The 26,650-nt window shown below is 37.7% G+C and overlaps 1 protein-coding gene across 5 annotated transcripts in view; it reads left to right on the forward strand.

Moving 5' to 3' along the window:
• Positions 1–26,650, forward strand: part of ltbp3 (latent transforming growth factor beta binding protein 3) — a 75,810-nt gene that overhangs the window by 23,514 nt on the left and 25,646 nt on the right. For all 5 annotated transcript variants that reach the window (XM_007261023.4, XM_049476450.1, XM_007261022.4 and 2 more), the window contains exons 2-7: positions 15,963–16,111; positions 17,356–17,476; positions 17,806–17,966; positions 19,463–19,568; positions 23,336–23,422; positions 24,768–24,887. In XM_007261023.4, the coding sequence (XP_007261085.3) occupies positions 15,963–16,111; positions 17,356–17,476; positions 17,806–17,966; positions 19,463–19,568; positions 23,336–23,422; positions 24,768–24,887 (744 nt within the window). The remainder of the gene's footprint in view (positions 1–15,962; positions 16,112–17,355; positions 17,477–17,805; positions 17,967–19,462; positions 19,569–23,335; positions 23,423–24,767; positions 24,888–26,650) is intronic.

Genomic DNA, 26,650 nt, shown 5'->3' on the forward strand with positions numbered 1-26,650 from the left:
ATGAGTTAAATAATACTGTACCTCTAAAACCATGCAATATATATATACTATGTTACTGGAGAAGCTTCCAAATTGAATCTCAGTAGATAGACATTTGCTTTTGTCAGAAACCTGTAAAGAAATCTTTTAAGTGACAGTGATTTACATATTTTACACTAAGTGAAATATAAGGAGGTTATGCTTGCTTACTTAAAGGCTGCATGTACATTTGGAAAAAAAAAATAATGTAAGGAAACAATAAGTTGTGCGTCAATTTAAATGGCACTGTCTGTTTCTAAATGTTATGTAAGAACAATTGTAATAGTATAAAATTTGTATAAAAATACAAATACAAAACATTACTAACAATATTCAGCCCTGCTAGTGTGGAATTGTGTGTATGACAGAAATTCATTTCAGAATATATTGACTACTTGGTTTCACCGAGACAAAACCTCAGGTTTGTTATCTAATAACTGATTTTAGTTTTTTAGTACTTGTGTTTAGGCATTTTTAGACTGTGGTCAGCTTTCCTAGTAATGTTTGGTCACCCTAGCTTAGCACCATGCTAATATTAGCTTCCGCTACTTGTTAACTACATTAGCCTCTTAGCTTCAGCAAAAAGCTAAAGAAGCAGAATTTAGACGTCAATCATATCGTTACTGATTAACTGCATTGAAAAAACAAGTAAAGAATATTGCTTTATTATATATTTAAAACCTGGTGCCCTTATTGTTCTGTCCTACATCTTGCACAACTTTTCAGACCTCAGAACCAGAAATGCTGCATCAGTTTGGATGGGTATCATACCAGTGTCAGCAGAGAATGCTGGCTGGGATATCTGAAGAAAAAATGAAATTTCCTGGAACAAATTTACCTTAAAACAGCCCACACTCACACTGTGTTGCTCTTAGCTGTGTGTATCTTCCTGTGCGGTGTTTGTATTCTTAGTAATGAAGAACATCAGATAAAAACAGCTCATTTATGTGTTTTAATAAAAGAACACTGGATCTGATTTGGCCAATAGGTTTCCTCTACATTGTAATATCATGCCATGATATAATGATGTTAATATAATCATACATTTATTCTAGCCTTCAACAAGAATGTAAGTACCGTATTTTTCGGACTATAAGGCGCACTTAAAAACTTTTAATTTTCACAAAAATTGACAGTGCGTCTTATAATACGGTGCGCCTTTTGTATGGATTTTACTCGTCAGGTTGTAAGGAGCAGTAAACACACACTCCGTGCAGCGTTATAGAGAGTTTCAGTGCTATACAGAGTCCAGAGCCGTGCAGCTCCGAGGCTGAGCAGCAATAGCATTAGCTAGATGCTAACCGCTAAGCTAGCTAGCTTATTCACTGAGATCAGTATTATCTAAATTTTACTCGTCAGGTTGTAAGGAGCAGTAAACACACACTCCGTGCAGCGTTATACAGAGTTTCAGTGCTATACAGAGTCCAGAGCCGTGCAGCTCCGAGGCTGGAGCAGCAAATAGCATTAGCTAGCTTATTCACTGTTCAGAGATCAGTATTATCTAAATTTTACCCGTCAGGTGTAAGGAGCAGTAAACACACACTCCGTGCAGAGCCGTGCCGCTCCGAGGCTGGAGCAGCAATAGCATTAGCTAGATGCTAACCGCTTAGCTAGCTAGCTTTTTCACTGTTCAGAGATCAGTATTATCTAAATTTAGTACTTTTAATACTGCTGGAGCAGTATTATTAGAGTTAGATGCTAATCGCTAAGCGTTCACCGTTCAGAGGTGAGTTATCGGCCTGTAAGTCTGTGCTGCTTTGCCTGGCTAGCATTAGCTAGATGCTAAGCGCTAACTCTCTCAGAGGTGAGTTTTATCAGCCTGTAAACTGCTTGTTTACCGTGTTAAAACAAGCTACGGGGGACAAATCGCTAGCTAATATCTCACTGTCTTACCAGAACACGCAGGATTACTCAGTGTAACGCTGTCGTTTAAGTTTGGGTTAACTTTACTAGTTTAGGTGACTAGCTAGCGTGCTAGCGGATAGCTATGCTAACGCTGGTGCAGCAAGCCTTAGTGGACATCTGGAAATCTAAGCTTACTGTAAATAAACTGAAGCACGTTACTCACCCAAATAAACAGTTTTCAGGAGAGGAATCTGTGTAGATTAATATCCAGCACTCGTTTGACTTTGAAATAGCTAGATTTGTATACTGAGACGCTCCACCGGCAAGCGACCACCCCCGGTGGGGGAAGGGAAACATGGCGCCACCCCTGTTCACTTTGATATAGGCACCCTTTCTAGTGTCACTTAACGCGCCTTATAATGCGATGCGCCCTATGTATGGAAATATAGCAGAAAATAGGCGTTCTTTGATAGTGCGTCTTATAATACGGTGCGCCTTATAGTCCGAAAAATACGGTAAGTTAACCTACAGGTAGTTTATGTCAGTGGCATGAGCTTGGTGATGCAATAGGTATCATCTTACAGGGCTTAAGATTCCATACATTGTGTTATATTGCAATTCTGTAAGCTAGTATTAAATATTGCTTTTATTTATTAAATTTAAGGTCTTAGTAAAAAAATTGTGGGATCTAATATCAGAAAACAACAGAGATTTTTAGCAGTCTACACACAACACAAAATAAATCACTGTCATCCACCGGTCCTGTAAGTACCTATTAATTAGAAAAAAATACTTTGGGCCTGTGTCATATCCTTGCCCTCTTCCTGTCATTTCCCTTTTTGCCCCTAACCCTAAATCTACGTCTAACCCAAATATTCACTAAATCTTAATCCTAAACCTACCCCTAAAATGTTAAAGAGGCACTAAACCTTCAAGCATTTGTTTCAATAGTAGCAAAAATGTGTTCTTTTAAAGTATTGAAACATTTCTGATGCTTAAAATTTTATAAACATTTCCAAATCTTTAAAAAACGCGTTTATTGCAGTCATTTTCACCTTGGTAGCACCCTCTCAGGTTCACTTCTGTAATAAGCAAGGATAATGTTTCCATGTAGTTTGGTACGCTGACACTTACAATATGCAAATCAATCAATCAATAATGCCCCCGCCCCCCTGCTGACAACCAACAATCTGTGTCTCACCACCACGTCTCACTGCTGCTGCAGCTCAGCCAATCACCTCTGCTTCCTGCCCTGCCTCTAAACCCATACATCACTGCAGTGCCCCTCCCAAACTTCCCCTCCCATTTTTAAGCTGTTTTTTAGCTGAGGGTAGTGACCCTTTAAGATATGAGCCCAGGTTATAGTAAGGTGTATTGCATTTAATAGACATCCAGTTGAATAATAATTGAGCATCTATGAGGCGTATACAATGGATCATCCAAATAAAGTGCTACTGTTTTCTTATATCTCCTATTAAAGTGTAATGACATCTCTAGCCTCTAAAATATTTATTTTAAGTTTACAATTACAATTAACCAATAATATCATATTTCACTTCTAAGTATGACGATGGCATATTATTTATCACGCCATCGTGATACGGTGCTTCTCATGAAATACATCATGGAGTACGGAAGGAAAATGTGCTCAGATTTCCCATTAAGCTGATCACAGTTACGCAAATGCATCCTGAACAAAAAACCATATGGAGTCTGTCTGTCACACACACACTGATGAATCACGCTATACTCTTTATAGTGTCGCAAGTTTTGGTTCACAGGAGAAATCTGATCCTAAATATTACTTTTACTCTCAGATGCTTCGTGAATTCTGTCCTTGACTTTAACCTGGCAGACTTCTGTTGCACCCCTCCCGTCCCTTCTTTCGCTCGCATTTACACACACACACACACACACACACGCACAGCCTGTAAAATCCATTAAATCCAGTTGTTGGCTCAAAGTTAGAGCTAGAAAATTCAGCCTGCATCATCCTGTGTGTGAGTCTCTGTTTGCAGCAGAAAAGCTTCAGATTCTAAAAGTAAGCTTACATTTGATCAGGGCTCTGAACCAGTTTCAGGAATAAAAACAGGAATTAATCAATATTTTGCCAAGAGCAACAAATTACATGTATATTAATAGCTTCTTTCCACAGGCATACTTGTGGTCAGTAGAAAAAAAATGCTCTATAATTTAGGCTCAAACCATGTATTACAATATAATAAAAATATATATTTTTATCCACACTGAAGTGAAAAAGCAGGTGGAAAAAATGGATTTTGAATCCAAACAGAGTTTTATATTTTTGCAGGGAAATAGTATTTACATGTATTCATACTCCCAATATCTAAAATCTAGTGCTATCTCTGTGTTGATATTGTAGATTTAGGAGTTTTGTAGTTAATTTTGCAGCATTTAAAGATGTATATGACATTCAGCCAGATACATGCATTGTGATGTCAGCATTTTCATAAAGCTCCATTTTCCCTGTCCACATGAAAACACTTTAAACCTATTTTTTTTATTTCCTTTTCGAAAAGCTCTGTTTTCAGTGACCAAAAACAAAACATTTACATGGACAAAGGCTCAAAACACAGACAAAAAAAAACATTTTTTTTATATTAGATTTTTTTTTATTTCCAGTTCCCACGCCCTAGTCAGGACTCCTGTCGCATTATGTTGCCAGCACTGGAAGGTGAAGGCTTTCACGTGCTTCCTCCAAGTCAAATAAAGCCAGACAACAGCTCCTAATGCAATGTTACTGGACAGCCGAATGCACTTGGAGGAGAACACCAGTTCAGTTACATCAGCTCACACTGAGCAATAGCAGAAAGAAGGAGGCCCATCATCAACTCTGTCATCATTTTTCTTATTGCTTATTTTGTTCAGCTTATTGTGAGTACTTCAAAACACATAATGGCATATGTGAATTGCTACAGAAATTAATATTAAAAGCATTGAAAGTTAGTCATATACACACAGTCTTATCTCATGGCTGCATTCCAATGGGTATATTTGTGGTGTGTAGATGATAGTCTTTTTTTTTTATCTCGTTAGGATTTTAGCTCGGGGCTTCAGGCTTCTGGTGCAGTGTGGGTGTGTGCTGGATGTTGGTAGAAAAACCACAAGCTTATCCCACACACATATTTTACACACCTTATTTTACAACTGAAATGTAAGTTAGTAAGGAAGGTATCACATATAGGGAAAAAGCTTAATATGGACCAGTACCTATATTGTATCCTGATAAGATTTTAGTCACATATATTTCAACTTGGTAGTCAAATGTGTTTTCAGTTAGTCAGACTGAGGACCCTATTTTAGCAATCTATAGGTGATTTGTCTACAGCACACCATGCAGCTAAATTTAGGGAGTGTCTGTGTGTTTGCTATTGTGAGGACGCAAAAACATATGTCTCACTGGGCTTGAAACTTGCAAAAGGCATGAAGAAATTATTTTAAATAATCACGGATGAGTTTTGTGCATAATTGTGAAATAAACAAGAATCAGTGTGTCACTTGCCATTACCTTTAAGAGCCAGGTGCGCTGTGACCTGGGCAGATTGATATTTTCACTGCGCAGCACTTCTGCACTTTTCCTCAGCAGAGGAAACTGAGCTGCTTGCTCACACTGTGAAGGTGCACAAGCAGGTAGTTTAAGTGATCAGTAATGTTATTTTATTGTATATTCTATTTATTGTTGATGTAAAGGTTGGGTTTACGCACTGCAACGTGTCTGAGTGTGTGTGTGTGTGTGTGTAACGAGTGGGGTGTACACACATTAAGCTGAAATATTATTAATTGTCTGATGGTTGACTGTTGTGAGGGTTTTAATCAGTCAGTGGCGCACCTGTGTTTAACACCATCAAAATAGCAATACACCAGAAATTTACCTGAACACCTTACTTCCAGACTGCCACGCTCATCAGTGTAGATACAGTATACTCCATAGAAATACTCCATCACTATTGTAACCGCACAGATGCAAGACGTGAAGACTGCTGACAGGGTGTAAGATAGCAATGAGCATCGCAACACGTCTTAAAAGCAGGGTGTATAATAGGGCCCTGAAATTTACTTGGTGTGTGGAATGATACACACACATTTGCTTTTTCACATACGTTTTTTGTCTGTTTTAAATGTGTTTTGGAGAGAGGGATGTTATAATGTAACATTATCTGTTATATATGGTGAAAATGATCAGATTTGGGCCATTTTTACTGGTTGTGTGAATGTGGCCTAAGAGTAAGCTATGATATTTAAGCTACAATATCTTTGTTTTTTGTTCACAATAATTTTAGAGAAAACAAATAAAAGTTTCTTTTGTACTGTAATAGAGTAAATACAGTGGCAAAATCAAAGAAGCAAGACATTATTAACGGAGAAAAGATAGAATAAACAGCAGAATTGTAGATAATGCCTTACATTTAACTACATTATATTTGTTGCTGACTGAAGTTCAGAAGTTCATTTACTCACTTTAACTCACTTTTTCTTGTGGGTTCATGGCTGGAATATAGAGCTTGGAAAAAAATAGTCTTTCTCCAACCCCCTTCTTTCTCTTTCCCATTTCTTCTTCTTCTCTCTTTCTCTCTCTTTCTCTCTCTCTCTATCATGTCTATGTGGTTTTCATTCATGCATGAAAAAGGCTTTTGGGAGGAACACCCAGTTCAGGGAATATCTGGCTGCTGTGTGTGTGTGTGTGTGTGTGTGTGTGTGTCAGAGTGTATTAGAGAGTAATAGGCAGACACACACTGTTATTTGTAGAAAGTGGAATTCTTTTGATATGTCTTTATGTCTTGTTTCAGAGAGAGAGAGAGAGAGAGAGAGAGAGTGTGTGTGTGTTTGTGTGATTGAAAGAGGTTTAAAGCTGTAGTTTAGAAAATTGTCTGTCTGTACTGAACACAGTAATTAACCAGCGAGGGTGCGTGCTCGCACACACACACACACACACACACAGGCTGTAACCACAGTCTGACAGCAGAGAAACACCCCGGTTTTCTTGCCACTCTCTTGTGTCTGTGATCTCTACACCACTTTCACACTGTGACATCACAGGCCGATGGGCGGCCATATTGGTTAGGCCTCAGTGTCTGGAAGAACTGGAGACAGTTAAATTAGAAAATGATGGAGTGTTGGGGGCTTTCCTTTCTGTTCTCATCTTTCTGTCTCTCCACAAATATAACCACTTTCTCTACTCCCTCCTTTTCTTCTTTTTCCTTCTGTTTTCTTTCCCTCTAGTCTGCTGGCTATTTCTCTAGACCTCTGCGTCTATTATTCTTCATGCCCCTTAATCCGCTTAAACTGTAGACTTCTGTAGACTTATTTACACATGTACTTTCCAACCTAATCCAAACTTTCCAACCTAATCTCTGTCCACATTCTCATTACTAAAATATAAACACTTTTTTGGCTGAATATACATTCAGATGTCATGGGATAGCAGTCTGAACAGAACCAGTCAACTGTTTGGACACACCTTCTCATTCATGTTTTTTTTGTCTTTATTTCTTAATTTAATTTCATTTCTACATTGTAAATTAATGATTAAATGAAGACATGAAAACAATTATGTGACACAAATTGAATAAGTTAGTAAACAAAACAAGTGTTTGGCCTCCACAATCCCCTGATCTAAAACCAACTATGATCGGTTAGAGATTTGGTGATTTGGGATGAGCTGGAGGTTCACAGTGTGAAGGAAAAGCAGCAACTATTGTTCAGCACCTCCAGAAACTCATTTAAGATGCTGAGAAAACTATTGTTAGTGACTCTCCCTAAAATACAAAGAGTGTTCAGATATGTCCTCAAAGCTAAAGCTAAATCTAAAGTATAAATCAAATTCGTTTTTTTATGTTAAAAAGGTAACGCAGCATGTGTTTTTGTATAGCTTTAATGTCTTCATTATTAAATTTATAATGTAAAAAATCATAAAAAGAAAGAAAACACATTGAATGAGAAGAGGTGTTTCCAAACTTTTGAAAAGGTACAGCACAGTGGGAGGTAATGATCTGTACATGCATGTCTTGCAGGTCAGTGCAACGTTCCTTTAGCTTCCAAGAGACATGGAAGCATTATTTTACAAAAATAAGCATTTGCAATTTGTCTCCTACCATCAACATATTAGAATAGGTTTTTACTGTACTGCATTCAGAAAACCATTCATACTTTTATTCATAATAACTGACCATACAATACAGAAACAACAAAAAGAGACTGGGTTGAAAAGCATTACAGGGTTATTCCTGTAATCACATGATTTTTAAACTGTAAATTCCTCTTTTGATTGTAAGAATGAGAACGAAAAGTGTAAAACCATATCCAGGGCAGGTTTCCTATATATTAAATCTAGTTATGGGGTAAATCTCAGGTCAAAATTCTTTTCAGCCCAAGAATAGACCTTATTCATGTCTGAGAAACTGACCTTTGTTTTTTTATTGGGTTAAACACACAAACCAGTAGACTATTCTCAGCGGTATTATAGGGATTATTATTGTTTTATATTGGGATAGGATGTGGAATTGATTGGAAAGAACATGTAATTAAAAGCTAAAATTACATTTGTACACAGAGATGTTGACTTCTGTGGAAAGGGTCAAAAAAGGTTAAACCAGACTGTAATAATCATCTTACTTAGGCCTGGACAATAATTCGATATCGGTATTTATCGCGATAAGAAATGTTTCAATAACGGTGATATCATTTTTGTGGTATATCGATATGTATTATTTACAGAATCTGTCACGGACATGCGTTTTACTGGCGTCAGCTCGCCGCACAGCTGAACACAATCAGGTTCCGTAGCTGGACTATCTCTGTGCGTGATGACGTAATCACATAGGCATGTAGCCAGATAGGCTAGGCTAGGCTAGATTTGGCTAGGCTAGGCTAGGCTCGGGTCCGCTACGCATCTAAAATGCCTCGCGCTGGAGCCAAACGGAGCCGGCACGAGCGGATCCAAGGTTAAGGTAGGCTCGGTTTGCATCTGAAATGTTCCGCGCTGGAGTGGAACGGAACGGAACCGAGCCTAGCCTAGCCTCGGGTCCGCCCACGGGTCCGCTCGGTCCGCTCGGTCCGCCCACGGGTCCGCTCGGTCAGCGGTCAGTCGCGGGTCCTCTCGGTCAGCCGCGGGTCCTCTTGGCTCCCAGCGCGGGACATTTTTGATGCAAAATGAATGCCCCTGCCGCTTCCACAAGTGATTAATTGAAGGAGGGAGGTCTAATTCAGTGGTGAGGATTTGGTTCGACTCTCGAAGGTCTGCTAAACTTCAGTTTGCTGCTAATTGTGCCGGAGAGTGGAGCCGACCAGCAGCGGTAACGTTAAAACATCTAATCTGTTCCACCACCTCAATCAGTTCCACTACATACAATATTTTCCTTATACTGGCTGAAGCACTTTTATAGCTTATGTTGTAAGTTATTTAAGTTATTTAAAGTTTATGAATCCTTTAGGTTTGTTTATTTGACGGGGATATCATGTTCCTTTTATGTTCACAAAGAGTTGTATTTTGGCTGAAGCACTTTTGTAGCTTATATTGTAACTAAGTTATTTATAGTTGATAAAGCCTATAGGTTTGTTTATTTGACGGGGAAATCTTGTTGCTTTTTTGTGTATAAAGGCTTCTTGTGTTCTTTATCCTAGTTGGAACACTTTTGTTTTGATCTGTTAAATTTGTTTACAAAAGACTAAGAAGCTCTGCTTCTATCCTAATTTTAAGTTATTTTTTATTGGTAATAGTTATATTGGCTTATGTTTGACAGGGATGTCATGTTTTTATTTTGCTATATGCAAATAAAATTGAGCATTGATTTATCTTGACTATTGTTTATTTCTTAAGTATTATAATGTTTTCGTGAAAGGAGGTTTCAAAGACTTAAATTAAGTAGACAGTAGTAGGTACTAGGGGTGTGCCATATCATATATCACGATATTATACTCTGAAATATCGTGCCACATCACTCACCCCTAATTATCACATCAGGGTACTAATTTTTTTGCTGTTTTAAGCAAAAGAAAAACTCACACATTTCTAATTTCCTATTAAATATCTACTAGAGACAGATTATATCTGTAAAGTGTCATTTATTTTACTTTAATACTGGATATATGGAGATATTTGGAGTGCATTATTATTATTAGTATCATGTAATTCTCAATTATTGACTTATGTTATAAATCTGCTAAAATAGTTTTTTTTAAATATCTTAAAGGTGTGCAATATTATATGGTATACAATAATAAAAAAGTTTTTTGTTTTTTTGTCATATCGCCAAGAGTATCGTTCTCGCGATAATACCATGAAATATTGTGATATTATTTTAGGGCCATATCGCCCACCCCTAGTAGGTACGTATTTCCATTGCAGGGATTCTTAGCAGTTTTCTGAGGCCTTCTAAGTATTTATATCGATATCGGAATTATATCGTATCGACCGAAATTAAGGAATATATCGTGATATGAATTTTGGCCATATCGTCCAGCACTAATCTTACTAAATATACAAGTTAAGCCTTATTTATTGAATTTGTTTGAAATTTCCCAAAATAAAAGTGTGATGCAGGGAATTTTGTTCAATTTATTCTTCTGTGATCCTCAAATACATTACTTCCCCATAATTAATAGCAAGATTAAGTAAGGTGAGATACAGTACATCTTATTATTAGTATTAAACATTTAACACATGAAAATGATACTTATTTTAATCAAGCAAATTATGTCACTAGTGTTTTTAAATGTCAGCATATTAACAGCAATAAGAGCCATAACATTTAATACATAACATGCATGGGATGTACATATTAGACAGCACATGAAGAGTCAGTTAAAGTTGAGTTGTGGAACTTAAAGAACCTGCTGCTAGTGTCGCAGTATCAGATACCACAGGACATGTTCAGATGTCTTGTGCTGTCCATGACTTGAGTTGTTTGGGTGGCATCAGGGGGACCTACCCTAAACTGGAGGCCTCTCAGTATATTATATTAGAATAAAGACAGTGGTCAGTAGTCAGAATATATGTTTTTAATGAAAGTACTGATATGTTTGTTAAAAAAAAACAAATTTGGTTGGTTGTTAGTAAATTATTTGTTAGAAAATGGCAAAAAGCTCTTTCAGTGTTTGGTGGAACAAAGTAAATTGACTAGATTATTTATGTCAAACATGACTAGTTTATTTACAGTAATATTGCAGTGATTTTTTAGCAGAGGCAGGCCCCTACACCAGCACCCTCCTCCCCTCATGCTAGATATCAGTTTAATATCTCTATATCCCTTCACAAACCTTTACAAACCTCCAGCTGAAAGATGTCAGCTGTACAGGGTTAGGATAGTAGTTTTAGCTGAGCTAAGTTAGCATTAGCAATTGTTTGTTTACCAAAGACTGCCTTTTTCTATGTGAATTTCAGTCACATGTGACTTGAGTAGCATTACTGTGGTACATTTTTGATTAGAATAGCAGTGCTGAGGAAAACGTATTGTAGTTTTCCCATATGTCTGCTGAGACATAAAAGACAAAAAAAATTTAGGCTATTTTATTTTTGCCATGTTAAATTTCAAAATTAAGGAAACTGGCAAAGAAAAATGTTGGCTTCAGCCAAATGTTTAATTTTGCTTGATTTCATTTCAGTACATCAATAAGTGTCTCACCTGTTATACTTTATTGACGTTCTAATGAAGTGGAAGGATGAGAACTGGATATACTGGACTTCTTTCAAGAGAGCTCTGGAAAACACACAGCACCCCCAGTGTACATGTACTTATCATTTATTCACTTTTGACAGCAGAATGGCAGTCAAAAGGAATTGCTCAGATGTTTGTATGTTATACACTGATGCTTAGCAGCTGTGAACAGCAAAAAAATCCTGATCTGGAAACAAGACAAGACCCTACACTGCTCGTCAAGTGATGGAGTGGGTTAAGGTGTGAGGAAGTTCAGGTGATGTCTTGGCAACACACTCGGCAGATTTTTTGATGAGAGCTTTAAGATTTTTGTTCTCTTGTTCTTGTTCTTGTGTGGCTGGGCTCAGAAATGTGTTAAGAAGAAAAAATCAACTGTTGACGAATAAGAGAAATAAGCTGGTGTGAGGTGGTCATTAAAGTGTGACCACCAATGCTGTCTTATTTTTTGGATTATTGTAAGATTATTTAGGGTGTATTGAGGATCCTTACAAATGTGGTGTAAAGTTTATGTATTAAAGTTTCAGATGCAGTTTTAGAGATGCATGAATCAGACTTATGTACTATTCTTGTGCTCCAACTAAGCGCCCACTAGGCTCTGATACAAACATCTGGTACCTAGTGCACATTGCTGTGCTAATGAAGAGACAACTTGTTTCCAAAAATGTATTTGCTCAAGTCCACATTTTAAATATACACTCCCAGATCCACAACACAAGGGATGGCACAAGCAAGAGAATGAGAGAGGGATTAAGACAGTTATCAAGAGAGAAAAAAGAGAGTATTGTGTCTTACGACTTTTGCATATGCATAATGTACCATTAAAACTAACTAATGCTGCACTGACCTGCAAAATAGGCAAAATAGACTGCACTGTCCACTGTGGGTGGTAAGGCCTTCTATGATTTATTTTATGATTTATTATAAAACACTTGTGATGCTGTGGATCTTAAGGAATCAAGAAATGTTAAATGTCTGCACATCATCAGAATGTAAAATGTCCCATCTACCTGCACCCAACACCAGGCCTCATACAAACTCTAATAATTCACGTTGCCTTGCCATGAGAACACTTAAAGATTTCCTTGAATATTGAACTTTTTAAAGAAGTGAAATTACAGCTTGAAACTCACTGCAGCGCTCCATTGAGGTGTAATAGGAGGAATAGCGGTGCTCTCCTGTCTGTGCCGGAGCTCCTCTGAGCTCAAACCAGACTCTGTAAGTTTTCTGAGGCGGCCGCGACCAACGCTCATGAGAACTGCGACCTGCTTTTCGACCTTTAGTTCTAAGAGTACTACCAGGACTACTGGTTCATTCTTTAAAACTAACATACAGACATTCTGGCAGAAGCTGTAAAAAGATCCGATTATGTCTGTGAAAGCCAGAAAACGAGAAAGAGAAACTAATCCGCCTGAAACATTTATTACACTCTACAACTGTAGGGGGAGCCCACGAGCACAACATCTCAATCCTACCTAGTGGAGCTTTAACTAGTGTTCCTCCTCCCTTTACAAATTATACAAGTGTGTGCACTCCCATATCGTCTCCTGAGGTAAAACTTCATGCTTAATTTACATACTACTTTCCCATGACTTTTGGCATGTCAGTAGTTACAGATGAATTCCACTCTGATCCACTGTGTACCTGCATCTGTTTTTGTATACATGTATCTATACGTGCCCACACATGTACACGTGTGCCACACACACGCTCACACACACAGTTTGTACATAACGGCATGACGAAATCTCTTGCTAATCTTAGTAATCAGTGACCATGGTAACATATCCACTAGCAGTGCTGACTAATGACTTTAAGTGGAGTTTTAACTAAGGAAGACCAAAAGTCAGCAACACGCTAACGCTAACACTCCCACCTGGCAGGTGATTATCTTGAAGTCGAAGGCTCGCTTTAGTAGGATTAAAATTTAAAAAGGTAAAAGGCTGTGTTTAATCTGATGTGTGGAAACAGCCGTTTTGATTCATTTGTCTTTCCTTCACATGTTTCAGCTGTGGGATTTGTTCTGATGTGTACAACTTTGTACACAAAGACGTTAACTAAGGATGACTGAATTGTGCAAGGTGGTGATTTTCCTCCTACTCAGAGCGAGGTCAGGGAGTGCACGCTGCCAGCTTTCCTCTTTACCTCAACTGTAATTGGTCAGCTGAGAAAATTATCGGTCTGAATTTATATATACAGTGGCATGAAAATGTTTGGGCAATACTGATCATTTTCATGATTTTTCTTTATATTTCATTGGATGTTCGGATCAGCAATTTTAGTGAAATGTATCATATAGCAGATGTACACAGTGATATTTGAGAAATAAAATGTAGTTTATTGGATTTACAGAAATTGTGCAATAATTCTTTAAACAAAATTAGACAGGTACATGCATTTGGACATCTGTTGGACAATGTATTAATATTTTATTGTATTGTGATTAAAATTATTATTTATTAAAATATATAATATAATAATAATAAATATTATTATATTGTTATATTAATAATATAATGTTGTTATTAATATTATTATTGTATATATATATATATTTATTATTGTATCAGCAGTATGCCTATTAAGGATATCATCACTACATCACAACAGTACATGAACCAACAGCATATCTAATTAGAGAGTCTAAAAATCCTATTAATAGATGATGATTATTGATTATATACCGTAATATAAATTTTGGCCATTTAGCACTATCTAATAGGCTTCCTTTTGTGCTTTTAGACACTGTATGAATGTAGTGATGTATCACTTAGCTAGCTTAAATGCTAGCAGCAACCATTTTCAAGTCTTTACCTGTACTTTAGTCCATGTTTTTATATATATAACACATATATAATTATATATAACATTAGAGATTACCTATGAATTTCCCCCAGTATGAGGAAAGAGTGTGTGCTAATTTAGGCATTTACTGTTTCCACATTGCTAGCAAGTTAGCATAATGCTTTCACAACCTGATAGCTAGCTCGCTACATTAGCTTTGTAGTTCAGGAAAATGAATAAAGCAGTAAACTTTAGACATCAAGCGTGTCTTGGCTGATCAGCTTCAATGGTTGTAAGCGGAGGGGAAAAACTGTGAACTTGAACTTTTTAAACTTTAAAAGGAGTCACAGTGCTCTGCTTCTCTCCTTTTCTTGCTCAGCCGAGCAGCACAGATTCCAGCACAGTGACCGATGAGGCCAGTTTACTGGCTGATCCCCGCTGGAGCCTGTGCTGTGTGTGTTTGTGGTTGCGTGTGGGTGAGTGGTTGATTTTGGCAGTGTGTAAAAGTCACAAGGACGTCAAAGAGGTTTATTATGACAGAGAGGGTGTGGGTCTGACTCACAGTTGGCTAATCTGTGTCTCTGGCTCCTTTTTTCTTTGTCCCACAGTGACAATTTTGGTTGTTTTGGTGCTGTACTACAACACGCCGGATCTGAAAGCTTTTACATCTATACTGAGTGAAGTACAGAGAAGATTAAGAGCCCTGTTTTAACGATCTATAGACACTGTAAACTGTGCACCATGCAGCTTGATTTAGGCTGTATCAGTCTTGTTAGGTAACGTTAGGACACAACAATTATGCCTTGCGCAGCTTGAAATGTGCAAAAGTCATGTGCTTCTCTTAATTAAGAGATGTGCTCAATGCTTTGACGTTGGCAGATTGCAATTCTACCAGTGTAGCACTTCTGCGCTTTTCAGCAGAGGAAACTGAACTGTGCATTCACACTGTGAAGGTGCGTGAGCAGGTAATTTGCAGGAACACTAATGTTATTTTTATTTAGTATTCTGTCAATAAAGAGTGGGTTTGTATGTGTGCAGTCAACTGTGTTGCTAAGAGCAATAAACGTCTGACGGTTGACTGTCAGGGTTCAGATCAGTCAATGGTGCACCTGTGTTTTTTCCGCTGCCAAGATAGCAATACACCAGGAATTTTCCTGAATGGACACACCTTACTTCCACACCACCACAGATCTTCTTTTTACACAGATGTTTTAGGGGATTATACTGTAAGACTATCATTATGGAATGCACCCTCAAAAAAAAAACACTATCCAATATTATTATATTATTTTTGCTGCTTCTTCGGCATATTTAGTTTTTTTTTTTTTTCTTGTTATTTACTTTTTTATACTTTTTATACTTTTTTATAATGTTTAAATGTTTTGTACATATTATTAAGCTAAGAAATACTGACCGTATTCGTATCCGTATCCATATAAAATGGTGAGCACAAATGAACTGAGTGAAGGGTTGGTGTATTAAAGTATTTAATGAACTTCATTAAATCTTCTTAATGTAGATAGATATTAAAATCTGATTTTAATCCTGATACATTGATTGTGATTGTGTGAATTGTCTTTATAACTGTCATATTAGTTTTATAGTTTTAACTCTCATGTTCTGTTTCTGTTTGTCTCTCTGCAGTGGTGTGTCCTCTGACATGTATAAATGGAGGTGTGTGTAGTAACCGTACGCACTGCCTGTGCCCGCCGGGCTTCACTGGACGACTCTGCCAGTTCCCCCTCCGCACACAGGCGTCCCGCGGCAACAAACAGCCCGTCTACACCCTGCAGGCTCGTACAACTTTCTTTTCTTCATCATCCTGTTCACCATCTTCATCATGTCCAAGCTCATCATTGCCATCATTCTGTTTCAGCCTTTGACTTTATTTCCTCCTAGTTTTCTTTCTCCTTTTCCTTTTTTTCATCATATTTTACACCCTTCTCAATTCATTATTGGCATTCTCTTCCTCCAGTCTGTGTGAATTATTAGTGGATAGATGGATGAGTGGAGCAGTAAAAAAAATTATAATATATATAATACATGTTCTAAAGTACGCATATCATTTGATCTCACATTTCACCATGTCTTCCTAAGTTTATCTGTTGTGAGTGTGTTTACATCCGCTCATGGTGTCGCATTGGCTGCGTAGCACTGGCGCTAATCCAGCTAGCCATTCGCTACTTTCATCTACGCTTCATTGTCCTCCAAACTGTCCACACACCGTCACTGTACTGAAGACTATCACACTCTATATGGAGCTACACTAGAGTTTATTTCCTCTATTAAAGCTCTCAATTAAAATGCAAAGTCTCCTTCCCAATAATACAAGAAAATAGCAGAATTTGCAAAAATAAATCATGAATCATTTCATTATGATTAATTACAGAAAATTGTGGTTATTTATTTTTTTTTTATGAGTGACACCACTAAAATAAATATAACTTTTTTAAATATAACGCTGTTTTTTTTTTGTTACATTTAAACTTTATTAAATAATTTATTGAAAGCTAAAGAATATCTGATATGATTTACAAATGAACGTGAACTGTTTAATATTTGCACTGATTTTTATTTTTTGCATGTTGAAACTACATAAAAAAATGTCTTAAATATATAATTTTTCATTGAACATTTAACACCGGGGGTGTGAGGGGGCTGTGTCAGGTTGGCAGGTCTGCATGGGTGAACTCTAACTGATGATTCAGTTAAAAGTTTACTGTAGTAAATAGGTCGCTGAGTGACAGGCGGGTAGAAGAAATAAGTAAATGACATAAGTACTCGTGTTTAAGGACCAATTTGTTCATGGATAAATGAATAAAGTGTTGGTTTTAATAAATGAAGCCATTAAAGTTGAGTCAGACCCACCCCGTCCCTGCTATAATGAGGGCCTTACAGCTTTCACACAGTTCTGAACTCGACTGCTCACCCACACACACACTCACTCATTAATGAATGAGTACATAAATGGAGTAACTGAGTGAAAGAATATGTTTATAAATGTTCGAGTGGGTGAATATACAAATGACCCTTGCAGGTGATGCCTGACGGTCCAGGACTGTCTGAGTCGAGTGGTCCAGGTGGGCGGCAGCAGCTGACTCAGACACACTCAGTGTTTACCCTGCCGCTGGCGCAGGGCACTGGACACTCCTCTGAAGGTAATACAAATATACAAACACACTCACAAACATATATATGGTGACTATATGGAGGTGTTTATATACAAAAGTCGCCACAAAAAAAAAAGGTCATTCACTCTAATAATTAGTTGGACCACATTTAGCTTTTATTGCCGCACACATTCACTGTGGCATTGTTTCAGTAAGCTTCTGCAGTATCACAAGATTTATTTTTATCCAGTTTTGCATACATTTTTCAATTTTGTTTTCTTCCAGGTCCTTCTATTCCAAGCGTTGATGTACTATCAAGACAATTTTCATTTGTTGATGGAAATTAATGATCCACCTCTTTCTCTTCATCTTTCCAGTGCAGTTTAATGTCCGGGTCCACCACACGCCAGACACTTCAGTAGTCATTCATTCTCTTGACCAATCAGACATCAAGACTCAGAAAGCAGTGGCCCGACATCCTTCACAGACACAGAAGCCCAGGGGGCGGTGCTTTCAGGAGACCACGCCCAAACAAGCTGTGAGTGACAGATAACATATTTTAATAAACATGATTGAACTGATGTGACAATAGGCTTTATTCATGTTTTAAACCCTAATTTCTATCTATCAAATCTGAACGATTTGGAGACTTGTTCTAAGGCAACATCAGATATGAAAGGATACAAGGATTTCTGTGCCGAGATTAATAATTTGCCTTTATTAAACTGTAATGTTGTAATAAGCATATTCATGTAGAGAATAGTATATTTGAAATAGTGAAATAGTGTGGTGGAAGATTGGTATTTGAATGCTTTTACCACCACGCTATACTAATAAAGCATTTTAGGCAAAACTTCTAATACTATATTTATCTACATCGCAAGCCAAAGGGCTTCTGTAGTGCATGGAAAAAGATTTTTCAAAGTCTTCAAAGCAGGGGACCTACACTATTTTACCTATACTACTACATATACTTCTCTACTCAGATTTTTAGATTTTTTTATTAGATTAATTTGGTACCTGGTTCTATCAAGCTGCCGGCGCTCAGAGGGAGCAAAATTGGCCCTGCTCCCTCTGGGTGGGTAGATGGGGCTCTCTCCCCACATCACTCCTAGGGTGATGTCTGCAGCACAGGGCGTCTGTGAGCTGATGAATCAGAACCGAGTCACTGCGCTTTCCTCCGAGCACGCTGGCTGCTCGGCAATGCTGCATCAGCAGCAGCTCGAAAAGAAGCGGTGGCTGACTTCACATGTATCGGAGGAAGCATGTGTTAGTCTTCACCCTCCTGGTGTTGGGGCATTACTAGTGATAGGGGGAGTCCTAATGAGTGGGTTGGGTAATTGGCCGTGTAAATTGGGGAGAAAATGGGAAAAATTAGAAATAAAATTATTAAAAAGAAAAGTAAGTACCTGGTTTCTAGAATCAGGTATGTTTTTATGACCTGTTCGATCATGGATTTAAGTGAGCTGAGTAGGGAAGAAGTCTTTGGTGGGGGGTTGTGGGGGTGGCTATAGATGTGGACAATGAACCAGACACCTCCAAAAAGTGGTTTGGGTCCAGTAGTGTCAAGTATTGCAGGTGCCATGCAGTGAAAAAGTACATTAATTCAGGTACTTTTTGCTTCTATAAAGAGCCACTTACCAAGAATCTTAACAATTTGTGAAGCACCAATGAACCAAAAAACAACCAATAAGGAAATCCCTCTATTTTTTTTAGAGGGGGCATTTAAGTAACGTGTTTGAACTGTAAGTTGCTGTATATAAGATTGTCTTCTAGACTTTTGTATGACCTGTGTAATGCACAAAACTCTTAGCTTAATTTAACAAATATAAACCATCATGTGTGGCTGGTGGAAAATCCATGGTTCAAATGACATGCTACTTTTTCCAATATGCAGCATCAACAACTAAATCTAAATTATGTAAAAAGTGTGCAGAAACTTCCATATTTGAGGGTGTATACATTTTTCAATTTTACCTATATCTGTCTTTTTTATTCTGTTTCTGTCTTTCTCTCTCTCTTTTTCTGCTGTAGTGTAGCAGTAACCCTCTTCCAGGACTGACCAATCAGGAGGACTGCTGTGGCAGCGTGGGAAATTCCTGGGGTCAACACAAATGTTACAAATGTCCCAAACTCCCCTGTAAGTGTACGAACTCATCAGCATTTCAAAATAAAGGGCAAAACACCTATCCGTGACTTACCCATGCTCCGCCTACAGTGTATTCTGTCGTAGTTACTATGGCTACAATGGACAATTTTTACACCCACTAATAACATAAAAAATTTGGGAAAAAACTGAAATTTCAGCGTAGGACTCAAGCAGTTTTTTACACTTAATACACAATATGGCCAAAACATTGTGGACATGTGTTCATCCACAGTTTCCTATAAAATCAAGGGTTTTAAAAATAGGTCTTGCCTCGTTTTGCTGCAGAAAGATTTTATTTTGCATTTTAAATATATTGCTTTGACTTCCATCATGTCAGAGAATGAATTGGCAAGGTGTCTCCATCCAGTGCTTGCCCTTGGGTATGGTGACCTTAGACCCATGTGACTGCTCTAGAGAGTCCTTATCTAATTGGTCAGTGTCATGAAATGACCCAGGCAGGAAGACAAGGAAAGCGGACGCAAGTGCAGGTAAGGGCGAAACGAATAATTTAATAAATATATGTATATAAATAAATAACAAAGATAAACAAATAACAAAGAACACGGAATAATAAAGTAAACCAAAACAAACGAAAGAAACTAGTGAACATAAACTAAACAAACAAGAAGTACTAATGATAAACAAACAGGGAGGCTAACAAAACAAACTAGGAAAACAACAAGGAACTAAACTGGATAGATTATAACTAACAAACAAACTGGGGGTAAATAAACAAAGAAACAAACGAGGGACAGAATAAATACTAGAAGAATAAAAACTAAACAAGGCAGGGATATATACAGGGAAAGAACACTAAGCAGGGAACTGGGGAAACGAGGAAGAAACAAGAAACTAGAAAACTAAAAAAGAAATAAACACGGAGCAAGAACTAGGGCTATGAAACACAGAATAAACACGGAGAGACAAAACAACAGGGGTTAGTGCAAAGACCGACGAGGGACAAGTGGCACAGGGGATCTATTTAAAGAAACAGGAAACACACTAGGATTGGAAACACCTGGGGAAGGGGCGGAGCTACAAATGAGACATGTGGTGGAAAACTACTGAGACAGGAGACACAGAGGAGCACAGGTCACGTGGGGAAAACACACAGAGACATGACACAAGGCCAGGACGTGACAGTCAGTGTGTGCTTAAATAACTGTGTATTTAATTCCACAATACTGTGTGTCCAAATGTTTTGCATTCCAAATGCATTCCATTACTTTAAATTGAATCCTTTGCAACAAAGGCATTAAAAGGCAAACTAACACTCTGTCGATTCCCCAAAGAGAAGTATTGCCAATAGAGTAGGACTCTCTGGAGCAGAATAACCTACTAGACCTATAAGCACTATGCCTAATGCCATGCATGGGCTAGAGTATATAAAGCATTAAAATCCTTCTGATTTTACAGTTATTTTCTCCTTAGGTTGTAGCTGAGAAAGGGATGTCCTGAAATGCTTGGACTCACAGGTCGTATGGTAAAAGAGGTGGATTACGACAGACAAGCTCAGGCATTTTCTATTTTTCCTCTCTTTCTTTTTTTGTCATTAGTCTTATATAATCCTCCCATCACAGTTTGGCTGGTAGGAGTGCGTCACTGCAGGCCAGCAGATTACATTTCAGTACGAGCTCCAAGAAAAACCTTCTTTTCCCCTTTTCTCATTTTTTTCCTGCTGATATTCATTCTTTCTTTTCCCCGTCACTCTCTCTGCCAGCTTCCCTTCTTAAAGCCCCAGCACACAATATCAGCTCTGTTGGACGAGCCAGGATATTAAAAAAACAGCTCTGACCACCTCTGAGGCTCCCTCTGTGTGTGTGTGTGTGTGTGTGTGTGTGCTGCTTCATTCTTTTTTCCTATGACACACCCTCAGAGTCAGGAGGATACAAAAGCAGCAGATGAGAAACTACTGGAAAAATAATCACTACAGCCAAGTCTCTCTCTCCATCTCTCCTTCCCTGACTGTGTGTGTGTGTGTGTGTTTCTGTGTCTCTCTCTCTTTCTCACTCTCTCTGTCTGTCTGTCTGTCTGTCTGTCTGTCTCTCACTCTCTCTTGCACCCTCTCCCTGTCTGTCTCTTTAGCTCTGTATATCCTCTATCCATTTCACTGTCCTGAGTATGTATGTGTATGTGTGTGTGTAACTGTGTGTGGTGTGTGTGTGAGAGAGAGAGAGAGAATGAAAGAGAGACAAAAGAGAGATAGAGATATATTTAGCGGTGTCTATTTTCCAGACTTTTGCTAAACTTTCCTATTTGTTTATTGGCCAACTCTTTACTGATTTTCCTGCAAGCTGATTGGCTGGAGTCTGTGTGTTCCTTAGTGCCAAACGGAGGAGCAAAACATTTGGAGGAGAGAGAGCAAAAGAGTGAGAGTGTGGAAAAAATGTGGAAAAATCTAAAATCTCCCCATTCCTCTCCAGAATTCTTACAATTATTCTCCTTCTTTCACCCCCCTTTCTCTCCCCTCTCCTCCAGACCTTTCTTTTCTTTTCTGTAGTGTAGTTTATATTTTTGTTATTTTTGTGAATACAGTCGTCTAATCAATCAGACGTGATTAAAAGTAAACATTGAACACTTTAATTAAAAGACATCTGCCTAATATCAGTTTCAGTATGTTGAAATACTTTTTTGCACAGTCCCCTTTCATTAATTTTGGGGCACCAGAATATTTGGACATTTGTTGTAACATGTGTTAATGATTACTCAGCTGTGTTCCATTGCTTCATTACTGAAGACAAACGGTACCAAGCATGCTGTAAGATTTCAATCACTTTTGGAGTCTGTAGTTCTTATTGCTCAACACGAGGACAAGAACTGTGCCAATGAACAAGAGAGATGTGGAATATCATTAAGGAACACAACATTAAACTCAGTAATGGTAAAATAACTGCAGATACCGTTAAATTAAAGTCTGAATTGTGTATTTTAATCTGTCTGATTGATCTGGAAAATGTAAACTGGAGCATATTTTTTTTAATGTTTCTTTATGTGACATTCAGCTCTGGAAAAAAACTTTTGAGTTTCTTTGATTTTACCAAATTGAAAACCTCTGGAATATAATCAAGAGGAAGATGGATTACAAGCCATCAAACCAAGCTGAACTACCTGAATGTTTGCACCAGGAGTGGCGTAAAGTTGTCCAAAATCAGTGTGTAAGACTGGTGGAGGAGAACATGCCAAAATGCATAAAGACTGTGATTAAAAAATAGGGTTATTCCACCAAGTATTGATTTCTGAACTAAATGTTTTAATTTAATTGTTTTCTTTGCATTATTTGAGGTCTGAATCTTTTTTGCAAATAAATGCTCTAAATGACAATCTTTTTATTTGGAATTTGGGAAAAATGTTCTCTGTGGTTTATTGAAATACATTTTACTCAAACATATAACTATAAATAGCAAATAATTGCATTAAGGAAAAAAATTGATTAATCATGAGAAAGAGAGAGAGTACATATCAGTCAGAGGTTTGGACAAACTGAATGTATTTGTTGTTGTCAAAGAACTTCATTATTAAAATATAATATAATAATAATAATAACTATGAAGTACTTTTCTGCCATTGTTTTTAACTGAAGTCCGGTTTCTATTACAGACCCTTAGAGTTCAACAGATTAAAGGTTAAATTAGGATTTTTTTTCTTTCATGCTTCATTAACCTTCTTGTTTTCCTTCTCCCTCTTTCTCTCTCTCTCACTCACACACTCAATCTCTCTCTATCTTTCTCTCTCTCCCTTTCTCACACACACACCCCTAGATGCCGGAAAGCTGCAGACGATAATCGAGGAATTTGGCTCCACATGCCCTCAAGGTTACAAAAGACTAAACAGAACACACTGCCAAGGTAAAGTAAGTGCATGTGGGAGAGTGTGCATGTGTGAAGAAAAAGAGAGAGAGTGTGTGTGTGTGTGTGGGTGTCCATATGTTTTTGCTTGAGCACATTTAGATTGCTCAGACTAAAACACACATTAATTTCAAACAAATATCCAGTCCTTCTGTTACATTCAACGTTAAACAGGGTTCTTCTTGCCTTCTTCAAGGCAAGGCACATCATAGTGCTCATTCCTATCTTACTCCTCGCCACCAGTCTAATTTCACGCTTTGCACCTGTTGGATTTTAGGAATAAATTTACACAGATGGGCGTGGTGGGCTGGAGGTGTGTTCGGGTAAAAATCTGGTGTGTTTCTGTTTTAGAGGTGTGAAATACAGGTGCACCACTGACTGATTAAATCCCTGATAACAGTCAGCCACCCAATCCTGTCTTAGTCATACAGGAGCACAGAGCACACTGTGCACCCTCAACACACCCTCAGCATGAGTACAGTCCTGCTCGTTAAACACACACTGCTCAAACACCGCTCAAACACGTTTTTTACCTGAACAATTAACAGAATACAGAATAAAAAAACATTGCTGTTCACCTAAATGAGCTGCTTGCGCACCTTCTTAGCATGAACGCACAGGTCAGTATCCTCTGCTGACGCACAAAGCAGCTCGCTGTTAAGATACGAATGTGCCAAAGTCAAAGCACATCTGGTTCTTAAAGGAAATGAAGACTGGCACACTGATTTCTTTCATGTTATGCCCACAATTTGTTTCATGTTATGACCACAACACACCCACAATTAATTAAGAGAATTATTACATGCCTTTTGAGCTGCACAAGGTGTGCTTTTTGCACCCTCACGATACCAAAGACACACAACACATCCTAAATCCAGCTATGCAATCTGCAATGCACTGGTGCACTATAAATTGCTAAAATAGGACGCAAAAATTTTGTTTGTTGGGTTGGATGTGTATTATAAGTTCTGCTGACTGTCCTTTTGAATCAACTAAAAAAATAAGTTGCGTCGTTTACACAGCTTACAAAACTGTATATTTTTGCTAATTTATTTAGACCAACTTTTAACAAGAAACGTAAAAATGTTAGTTAAGGCAATTCATTTGCTGTAGTTTACAGTGCAGTTCAATATGTTTTGTTCAGCTGACTTAAAAAATCACATTAAAGAGAACTTTTTTTTTTTTTTACAGTGTACATGAAATTGTCCTTGCCAAACAAACAAAGACCTGAAAGCATTCTAAGCAGATTGATATATGATGTTGAGTGTTTATTTATTATAAGTAAAATGAATGACAGTGTATTATTGCCTAATATTCATAATTTGCTCTATCTCTCTCTGCGCAGATATTAACGAGTGTATGATGCAGGGAGTGTGTCAGAATGGTGAATGTTTGAACACCCAGGGGAGCTTCCGCTGCACCTGCAAACCTGGATACGTCCTGGCCGACAGAACACGCTGTGTTTGTAAGAAAACAAAAGACACACTACAGACTACACACTAGATTAGTGTTTACCAAACTGTTTATTAGACAATCTAAAACAGTGTTCTTTTCACGATGATCTTGATATAAGCACTGCATATTAAGAATCCACTATGATATTGGTAATTGGCCCTCTAGATTGGAAAATGTTCTTATCAGTCATATGTTTCTTTTTGATGTTAAACTTTTGATATTTTACTATACATTACCAGTCAAAAGATTTTACACACCTGCTCATCCAATGTTTGATTTTTTTCTACATTGTAATTTTAATACTGAAGTCATCCTGATATGAAGAAACACATAATGAATCAGGTAGTAACTTAAAAGTGTTAAACAAACCATAATACTCTGTGAAGCAAGAAAACTTGCGGTTTCTAAGGCTGATAACTCTGAATAACTAATCCTGTGCAATAGAGATAATTCTTGGTCCTCCTTTCCTGGGGCGGTCCTGATGTGAGCCAGTTTTATCATAACGTTTTTAATGGTGTTTGTGACGGCACTTGAGGATGCTTTGAAAGTTCTTGAAATCTGAAATCTGTAGCAACTTTAAGCAAAAGGTGCCCGCTTTCAAAAATCTAAAATATACACTTTTGTTTCTGAATAGTTCCATATGTTTATTCCTTATAATTTGTATGACTTTAGACTTTAATATACAATGCAAAATATAATAATAAAAATGACTGAATTTAAAGTTCCACTAGGTATGATTGAGATTTTGTACTCGTAAGCTCCCCGTACAATTGTAGAGTGTAATAAATGTTTCAGGCGGATTCCTTTCTCTTTCTCGTTTTCTGGCTTTCACAGACATATTCGGTCTCTTTCCAGCTTCTGCCAGAGTGTCTGTATGTTAGTTTGTAAAGAATGAACCAGTAGTCCTTGTAGAACTGTTTGAACTAAAGGTCGGAAAGCAGGTCGCAGTTCTCGCGAGCGTTGGTCGCGGCTGCCTCAGAAAACTTACAGAGTCTGGTTTGAGCTCAGAGGAGCTCCGGCACAGACACGAGAGCACCGCTATTCCTCCTATTACACCTCAATGCAGCGCTGCAGTTTTAAGCTGTAATTTTACTTCTTTAAAAAGATCAAAAATCAAGAAAATCCTACCTAGTGCTGCTTTAGTGTGTCCAAACTATGGCTGCAACTACTGATTATTTTGGTAGTTGACTAATCTGCTGATTATTTCTCTGATTGGTCGATAAGTCAACGATTATTTCTGCCATTCTCTCCATATTTGCTGTGGGTACGGCTCCTGTTTCTAGATTTCTCTATCAGTTCAAAATGATATCAACAGCTAAACATGAGATTTAAATGCCGAAGAAATGTTTAGAACATTTGAATGTTATTTAAATGTGGAAAGTGCTGCTATTTAGTGAGAAAATGTGTAATCTGTTGTGTTTGGGCACAGGCTGAGTTGATTGTAAACTGTGTAATTGAGCCCATTACCCTATTTCCATTGTGTTTCTGTCCACAGTACTTTGTGTAGTGCTACAAATGAACAATTAGTCGACAATGAAAAATTGGAGTCGACAATAGTATTGTCGATTATATCGACTAATCGTTGCAGCCCTTGACCAAACCTTTTACTGGTACTGTATATTCAATTAACTCTTGAAAGTTGGAGTGACACTGTGCTACTAAGTAAAACATCAACAGCAGAATATTTTACATATTACCAAATATGTAATCTCACAGTCATAAAAGCCTCTGCAGTGTTAATATCGGTAAAAAAAAAATAGAAATATTTATATA

Source organism: Astyanax mexicanus, chromosome 1, assembly GCF_023375975.1.
Source record: "Astyanax mexicanus isolate ESR-SI-001 chromosome 1, AstMex3_surface, whole genome shotgun sequence".
Classification (NCBI taxonomy): Eukaryota; Metazoa; Chordata; class Actinopteri; order Characiformes; family Acestrorhamphidae; genus Astyanax; species Astyanax mexicanus.